We start from the raw sequence: 9447 nt of genomic DNA, 5'->3' as shown, positions 1-9447 counted from the left end.
TATATATATATATATATATATATATATATATATATATATAGATATATATATAGATATAGATATATCTATAGATAGATATATATATATATTTTTTTTAAATATTCTGGACCAGATTCTGAGATCTTTCCTGAGACAGATTTTTGCTTAACTTCAGTGGGAATATTCCCCAAGTATAGCCCAAGAAGAAACTCAGTTTAGATCTCAAGCATTAGTCTTTAAAAAAATTACAACAAAATATCCATTTCAGAATGTTTTTACTGTATTTTCTCTACATTGTTTGTCAGTCTTTTTCTCCTCCTTTCACTGTAGTTACTTCATAGATAACTTTAATTTTGTCTGGTGAATAGTTTGCTGCCATTGTTTTTCTTCCTTTTGTGTTTAAAGTTTCCATGTCTTTACCTCTCCTTTCTTTATGTTTTCTTTCCTTTTCTTTTGTGTTCTCTCTTCACTTCTCTGGTACATCCTTCTTCAATGTTTTTTCCTTGACTTCTGTTTTTTCTCCTTTCTCTGTTTTCTTCCCCTTCTGTTCAGTTTTCTGTTTTTATCTCCATTCCCTTTCTTTGCTCCCTCTGTCTTCTGCCTGGAAGAAAAGTGAAATGGATCACAGCAGTATCCCCTGGTACACCAGTAGGAAGAAAACCAGGTGCATGCTTGGTTAAGTTTTGTAGGGTTAGTTTTGTCAGCTGAACCAAAAAAAGAGGGGACCCAAAAAGAAATTCTCAGTGGTGAGGCAGTCTGCTGGCTTTTTAGAGATCGCTTTTTGAATCAGTTTTAATACTGCTGTCATCATAAACTGAATCTACATAGAAGGACTGCAGCATCAGATGGTTTTACTTTCCATATCTAATGCCATCAGCAAAACGTTAGCGCAGGTCTTGGGTTCTCAGAGAAAGCATCACTTGTTCTGAACTAACGGTGAACAGTTCCACTTCTGTTCAAGTGATTTCTCTTTTAATATCTCAGAGTCGTGGGCACTGATTTGCTGCTGTTGTATGGCCACACTCTGTTATACAATCATTTCCCCAAGAATACATGCTTACTTCTGTAGCATGAAAGTGCAGATTGGTATTCAGGAAAGTGCTACCATGAAGAGATGGCGGCAGCATCTGGATCTACCCAAGAAAAGACTAGTGATTATAAGGCTTGTTGACATAGGGCTTAATTTTGCAGTCTTTTGTGGAGCAAAATATACTCATTCAGGTCAATCTGAAAGTTTGCTCCATTAAAGACCATAGTTTTGTCTCTCAGCTACCTGTGACCACAAGACATAAAGAACCGTGTTACATTTGATTTCCCTGATTTGTCCCAACCTGGACACACATCCTGTGTCAGCCAGATAGTCTCCTGGTAAGTAAATTTGGTGGAAGGGACTGCCACTAAAACACAACTTTTTAAAAAAAAATCCCCGCTGTCTAGTTCTCACACTGTCTGTCTCTTTCAAAAGTTTGGAAGTGCCATGGGAATGTGCAAGAAATGTGCAAATATTTTTTAATTTCAAACCATTACAGTGGTTGTTATGCCAACTGTGTCTGCTCTCCTGGTTATGTGCAATGCACGGATAATTTTCTAACACCTAATGTTAATCATCCTTCTGGCTGTATTAGCTGATTGCTGTTAGCTGCATCTAGAATCAGAATTGGGAACACCTGCATGGGCTCCTGAGTTTTGGCTTTAAAGCTTTAGCATCAAGCTGTGTTTAGTACTCATAAATGCACATTAAATCTTCATTTCGCTGTGCTTAGAACAACCATGATCCCTAAGAATTAGGGCATCAAGCACCAGATGAAATTGGTTGGCAACTGTTGGATGGAGGCATGCTTCTGTTGTATAGTTTAATTTCAAAGCAGCTGCTGCACTTTTTTGAGGGAAGGGAGATGTAGGGTGTTTTCTTATTGAAGGGAATTTCATAAAGCATGCCTCTTCATGAAACAGTTTCCTGACATCCAGTCTAGGATAAAGTATGGGTCACATACCAATCTTTTAGTTTCCCAAGCAAGACTTCAGCCAACTGGAGGAAGTCATGGCTTTCGATCCAAAGAAGTTGCACATTAGTCATTTAAAACTATCTTTTTCTAGAGTAGACAAAGATTTTCACTCTAGCACATATATGTTGCTTGGATTAGAGCAATATATGATCTCCTACCATGAAATCTGGATTTGACCACTGCTTTCTCAGTTGCATTTTATTCATCTGTGCAGTGGCCAACTCTGATCTCCGGGCTGGAGAAGTAATAGAAAAAGTTGCAGGGAGCCATTGAAAATTGCTTACCTGATTATAGAAACAAAACAAAATAAAAACATTTTTTTAAGGAACACTAATTTTTCCAGTTACTTGCCATTAATCCTCAGTAACACATTTTTACAAGGGAGAGAAAAACTGGTTAAAAAAAAAAAGGGAATGATGCTTCCAAACTTTGGAACAAACGTGGTTTTTCTGTTTTCCTAAATCTGTCTTCCTGTAGCCTGTCCACCACCTAATCTATTTGGTACCTATCTCATAACTCTCCCATTTTAGATGGGGTTTTTCCCCATTTCGGCCCATCAGTTTCACCTCCTTACCACCTTCTAAGTTGTCCCACATTCTGTTTTAACTTTCTTTTCTTTCTTTATTTACGTCCATTACAGCCAGATCTCTATGGCTCACAGATGTGCACAGGGAAGCTCCCAGAGGTGCGTCACAGGCCCAAAAGAAGCTTGCATCAAAGTGCTTCTTTGAGATGTCATAGCACTGCAGCAGCAGGTTCATGTGTGTGCAGTAGATTTGTTGCTTGGCTTATCCCACTTTTTGTCATTAATCCCAAACTCTGGAGGCCCATATCACACATTGTTTTGCCGAGAACTTCTTAGGAAGACGCCATGTAAAATGTCTAGATTGGGGTGGTACGAAGGGTATGCTTAAATGCACTTCAGGTGTAGTCCTCTAATTCAGTAAGTCCTCCAATTCGCTGGTAGATGTTGGCTGTGCAGTAAAAGGGGAAAACCGTAGGTTCTGAAATTTAGGAAATTATACTGGATGTTTAAAACAAATTCTCTAAAATCAAATTTCAATGCAAATCTGTGGCTTTCAGTGATTGGACCAATTCTCCAATGCCACTGTCGCTTGTAAGATGATTGAAAAGTCATGCAAGGCTTTGGCAGTTCTAGCCTATTTTTTGAGTCCCTACCTCCTAGAAGTGTTAATAACAAACATAGAAAGCTTTAGGGGCTCAAAAAAGAGACTTCCTTAGCACCAGCTGTGTTACAACTCAGTGTTACAATTTTGACCACTACTTGCAAATGGCCAGCCCTCTCCTCCAAACTAGAAACCATCCCACCTGATCCAATATTGTGACGTATCAGGGATGAGGTTCATCTTTGAATCAGAACATCAATTATGATTCCATGAATGTATTTTTTCCATTATTAAGCATTGCAAATCCAGTGTAAAGCTCCTAAAATACACTGTGTTGTCCACAAACCTAGAGTAGTTTTGTTATGTCTGCACCAAATCACCAGGAAAACAAGCTAAGCCTTAAATCATTATTCCATGGAAGAGCAGGGTTGATTTAAAGATGAGTTTCATGCACTTTTTTTCCTGTCACAGTCATAACTTTCTTTTTCTTTTTTAAAGTTGGATCCTGGTTTTAGCTCTATATTTTGATAGAGAAGAGAATGATTGCATCTACAGTATATAAGTTTCTAATTTTAAATGTAAAGCGTCAATCACAGTTTCTGAAAGTAATCTTACAGGTAGCATGGATTCTTGGTAAGGAACTATATCAGCTGTGGCTACTGAGTATTTTAAATCAATTTCTTCCCACTTGGCATCCACAGGGAATCCCAGAGCAGTGGGCCAGGCTACTACAGACCTCCAACATAACCAAACTAGAGCAGAAGAAGAACCCACAAGCTGTTCTAGATGTCCTCAAATTTTATGATTCCAAAGAGACAGTTAACAACCAGAAATATATGAGCTTTACTTCAGGAGGTGAGTCAAAATTGTGCTGTGCAAAGAAACCCCCTGAGAGTCAGACCCAAGCAAGCAAATGTGGAATGTCCTTGAAGTGAAACAGGAGGGACCTGAATGCCATTCTGATCACAAGGAAAGATCAGAAGCTCTTGAATTAAATGCTACATTTTCTCCAGAGATGTAGTTGCAAACAAGGAAGATTAATTGGAAATGCTACTTGTTTTTGCTAGCTTTTTTTTCCAGAACTAAATACGGGCATTGAGTGACTGAAGAGAAAAGCCACCAGTGCTTTCTTTCTGAAGCCTCAAGTACTGGTGACCAAACATTTTGTCTACATTTATCTTGCTTCCTCCATACAGCTGGTTCCTCATTGTGTCCTTACCACCTTGCAGCCCCTAGGTCGTGAGGCAAGGTGAATCAGTGTAGTCTGTTTTTGGATGAAGTGGTGGAACACAAGAGCAGCAGGTTATGGAGTACCATGTTGTTGGATATATCTTTCAATTTAAAGAAAATGGTTCAGTAATTATCGAAAGTGTCTGACTACTGAGCTGCTGAAGGGATAAGTGCTGTGTATGAATATGTGAATTGCATTTACAGATTCACAGAAGTTTAGGGGTGGAAGGGACCTCGGGCGATCATCGGGTCCAGCCCCCCTGCTCTGGGCAGGAAAGATTTAATCCAGAATTTTGGGTCATGTGGTATCTTATAAGGAGCTTGACCCTGAAAGATGGGAGAAGGGAAGGTACCTCTGAGGTAGCCTTTGTAGCGTCTTCATTCTGGGGAGTTCTTTTGTATTAAGTAGCTGTTTCTACCGAAGTGGGGTTGTGAATGAAACCTGATGTTGTTGGGAATGCGCATGTCCTGGATTCCTCAGAACAAGCGTTGTCATGATAAGCGTCTGGTTAATTTCCCCTTGCACCTTTCAGATAAGAGCGCCCATGGATACATAGCAGCCCATCCTTCGGTGAGTGTAAAAATAACAGTATATTTTCATTCACAGTGTTTGGGTGCATGGCGGTGGAATAAGCTGTATCTGGTATTAAGAATGTCAGGTTCCACTCCTGAGAGAAGTCACGTGTGTCTTTGCAACAGCGGTGTTGAAACACTATTGGATAGTCTTAATTTTCTGTCAATACCTTTTAAACAGATGAAAGTCTGAGTTTGTTGACAGAGAATTGCTTATGATTCCCAGTCTTTTGTGGATTGTATAATTCAATACAATGTACGTTACAGGCAAACTAGCACATTTTAATGCAATTTTTCCAACTTTGTTAAAGGCATCTAGAATAAATGTTGAACTTTGTTCTTTCTTTGATTCATCTGGTTATATGACTGCATATAAATGAAGCTATAATTGATGTGCAACTCACTGGAACCACTTATAAGAATGTTTTAAATAATGTTCCATTATAATTAATGCTGAATTACAATGGAAATCCCAAAGATGTACTTATGACATCTGCATTAATATTGACCAAATTTATCAGTGTTAATGTTAGTACATTAAATACTGAATGATTGAATAGGGAGTGAGCCTTTATTTTGAAGTGTTAAGTAACTTAATTTTATGTTCTTGATTGCACAGTAGAGACTGTCTATAATAAATATTCACAGTGAAGTTTTCAGGTTGGGGCTACTTTCATTATATAATATATTTCTACAAGAAAAACTCAAATACACAGGTATATTAGTAGAATAGTTTTCCAGTGAAGTACGTGCAGTCATTATAGATCCATTGAGAACTGTTGATGTACTAGCCAATTGCCTGTCAGGAATGACCTGGGGAGGGAGCATGTGGGGTGGAGGCTGCAGTGGCGGGGAGGGGAGGAGTGGGCCTGGGCCTGATGCAGGGGAGGACCAGGCCCAAGGACGGGGAGAAGCCGGCCCACCATGGTGTGTGAGCAACAGGTCCAGGCCGACCCGGCAGGGGAATGGAAGTAGCAGGCTCAGAGCTGACAGAGGGGAGGAGGGGGTGGGGGAGGAGTGGGTCCGCGCCCGAGAGGAGAGGGGAGGCCCAAGCCCGAGCCAGGGGAGAAGGCAGCCCTCTGCAGCAGGAGATAAGGGTGGGGGGCGGGGAGGGCATGAGACCAGTTCCGGTAGCCTGGCCCCCACCCTCTGCTCCATCCTTGTCACCTGCAGGTAGCAGGGCAGAGGGGGCGAGGCCAGCGCTGCTGGCCTCATCCCCCCATTCCACGCACTCCATTGCTCCCGCTTCCGGGGAGCAGGGTAGGGGGGGTGAGGCCATTGGAGCTGGCCTCATCCCTGCCCCTTTGTCCCCTGTGTCCCCACCATCATGGCGGCGCCCCACTGGCTGCCAGCTCCTGTTGGAGTGCTTGTTCACGCTCTGATTGGCTGTTTGTCAGCCAATCGGAGGATGACTAAGTGTTACGGACAGACAGACGGATAGACGTAGGTTTTTATAATATTAGAATGATTCCTACAGGATGTAACTGGTAGCAGGATTGTCAAAACACACATGGCCATACAAGAGAGTAACCTACTCAAAGGAATCCTGCCCTAGATGGGAGGTGGGAGGACTAGACTAGTACAAAACACTTTGGGATCTTACTAGTTGAATTCTACCTAGTAACGTAAGTCTGGTATTTAAATAGATATTCAGTGTATTATATGTACTATAGCTGCACAATTCTAGTGCTATCACATTGACCCTGCAAATGTGAAATATAAGTATGAACTCTTATGGTGTCACAAAACATACTATACTATATTACACTGTGTGGTTTTTTTCAAAAAGTTTATGCTTTGCATCCCAGTGCAGTACTAGTGAATAGGAAACTGTTCCCCACCTCCATTAGGACAGTTTCTCGGTCCTGCAGAGTTGGATGATGATGTTTTAAGTAGCAAGTGCAGCTTTGCCACAGTATTTGGATTTCCATTATGTAATTCTGAAATCCTGGTGTCTTTGTAACTTTTGCTACAGGTCCCTTTTAACTGTTGTATGGTAGAATTGCTTTTTGTAGGAAGTGAAATCTATCTATCCATCTATATATGTGTGTATATATATGCGTGTGTGTGTGTGTGTGTGTTTAAAAACAAAAGATTGAAGGCAGTAGGAGGAATGAGATAATAAGCTATTTTGCAAAATACAGGGATTTACAATGAATGATCCAAATACTGTTTTCTGGCCCTTTTGTTTCTGTTGCTATATAGTGTGTCCAGTGGCCATTTTAGATATAATGCATAAAATGATTATTCAGGCTAGATACTTTTATGTAGCTTGAGCACCTGCCTTGCTAATGACAGAACATACTCTGAGTTTCTTCTTTCTTAAAATCTCTTTAAAATATTTAGTAAAGATAAATTTTACCACTCTACTCCTTCACTAGCAAATTCTGGTTAATGTGATTATCACCTCCCCATTCATGGTGGCTGGACTTAAAGGAACAGCATCCCCATTAACTTGATGATATTGTTAAACTAATCATCTGGCAAATTGAAACAGCAATAAAATAATGTTATTGGGTGAAGTTGATGATGACAATGAAAACGAACTGCTAAACAGGAAAACATGACATTGAAAAAAATTGTAATGGTAATTATCCCAAGGGTAAAATAATGGGGGAAAAAAGAATGCATTTCTCAATAATACACAATTCCCTGGTAGACTTAATGAAGGAGCCTTTGAGCTTTCAAGTGCAGTAATTAGCGTAACAGGTAGACCTGTTAGCTTAATTAACTGCTACCATTTCTTCGAACACAATGCCAGAGCAATTAACCACCAACTAGAGGTGACTCCTAACTCCTGCATACATTCAAGTACTGTTGTTTGTGAAATTAATCTTTCACTAAAGGTGTAGGTGAATGATTTATATGCTTTTATTTAATTTATTGCCCTAGTAATGCAGCCCTGGATACAGTTCAGTAGCCCAAATGTAGCAGTTTCCTAAGGCAAATCATCAATAAATAAAAGGCAAAAACTAAAAACTCCGAGATGAATTAGCAGTACATGCATTTATAAAACAAAGGTACTGTGCTATAGATAACTGAGGTTTCGACAACTGCGTGTAAATACAGAACACTTTATTCTATTAGAGTAAGATTTACACTATAAGGTAGTACTAAGCCTTCCATATTCTGTCTTTGAATCAATAAAATGAACAGTCATTTATGCTACTGTTCTTTATCCACAGAGCACAAAAACTGCATCAGAACCTCCATTAGCCCCTCCAGTTTCAGAAGAAGAAGATGAAGAAGATGAAGAGGAGGAAGATGATAATGAGCCTCCACCTGTTATTGCACCACGGCCTGAGCATACAAAATCAGTAAGTCCCTAGCAGCTTTGACGATATGCCACATGGTGTAATTTGGAGGTAAGACTGTTTATAATAGGAACACGCGCAGAATCCCTTGGATGAAGATGCAAGGGTTAGTATCCTAAAGAGGACTCTTACTTCACAGGAGCCTGCAGAAAATGGGAATTTCCCTCTGAAGCTCATCACTTAAACTGGATCTTTTTCCTGTTATACCAGTAGTTACTGTACATTAATGTGCAATCAGATGTGCATGTCTTGAGGTTCATTTTCTCCATAAAGAATTTAAATTAGCCACTTACTTTAAAAATATGTGTTTCAATATATATACATCTCATATGTATGCATGCATATATATTTTATGTTAACATATATGATAGCCCAAAGCTCTTCAAGTTACAGTCCATTGAGCCCATACTAGTGGGCAGTGGAAAGAAGGCTTAGACAGCACTTTCTTTCCACTTTGCTTCCCGCAGAAATTGAGAGAGAAAGCAACAGAGAGCAAGAGCGAGAACAGATGTAATGAGACAGAGAACTAACGGGTGAGAGGAAATGGTGCGATTCCTTCTTCTAACAAGACAAAATGAGCAATAAAAATATGGGCTTTCCTCATACTGGCTTCCCAGTACACATTTGCAGATGCAAGCAGTTGCTGTATTTGCTACAGGATGGTAGACAATTATGACGGGGAGCAGAAGTTGATATGATGACCAATCAAAGAAAAGAGACTCATAGGATAAGATAACGTGTCTGTTAAGATATGGTCCCCATTATGACAGTAATAAAGGTAGCATTGGAAGTGGTCGTGGCAAAATGTACTGCTGCAGATAATGAAAATACAAACCACCGAGAAAATATAAACCAGCCCTATCCAGTGCTGCCACACCAACCCATTTGTTGTGCTTGGGTTAGGCAGACATTAGCTTTGCTGTTGTCGTGGCACTGGATCCTGGTGCATTGCTCCTACCAGGCATTCATGGAACTGTTTGCTGCAAGCTTCAAATCTGTAAGCTTTCATATCCTTACCACAGAGTCTTCCATCACAGATTGGCTGGATCCGTAGTTCAGTTAGGATTGATTTAATGCAAGGGTAGGCAAAATGGCAGATCTGGCCAGCAGCTGGACTCCATTTCCCGGCAGCCCTTGCCTGTGTCACTGCATCTGGTTTCCATGGAGACCCCAGCAGCAGCAGGGCCATGAAAGCGTGGGGACAGTGTGTGCAGCTTG

At 40.4% G+C, this 9447-nt stretch overlaps 1 protein-coding gene across 1 annotated transcript in view; it reads left to right on the top strand.

Annotated features, from left to right (window-relative positions):
- Positions 1 to 9447, top strand: part of PAK3 (p21 (RAC1) activated kinase 3) — a 130761-nt gene that overhangs the window by 82551 nt on the left and 38763 nt on the right. Inside the window, exons 4-6 of the mRNA XM_019521527.1 lie at positions 3814 to 3967; positions 4876 to 4913; positions 8101 to 8232. Of these exons, the coding sequence (XP_019377072.1) occupies positions 3814 to 3967; positions 4876 to 4913; positions 8101 to 8232 (324 nt within the window). The remainder of the gene's footprint in view (positions 1 to 3813; positions 3968 to 4875; positions 4914 to 8100; positions 8233 to 9447) is intronic.

Source organism: Gavialis gangeticus, unplaced genomic scaffold (assembly GCF_001723915.1).
Source record: "Gavialis gangeticus isolate Ggan-Ray unplaced genomic scaffold, GavGan_comp1, whole genome shotgun sequence".
Lineage (NCBI taxonomy): Eukaryota > Metazoa > Chordata > Crocodylia > Gavialidae > Gavialis > Gavialis gangeticus.
The sequence above is the reverse complement of the archived record's forward strand: the minus strand, read 5'-3'. Positions and strand labels throughout refer to the sequence as shown.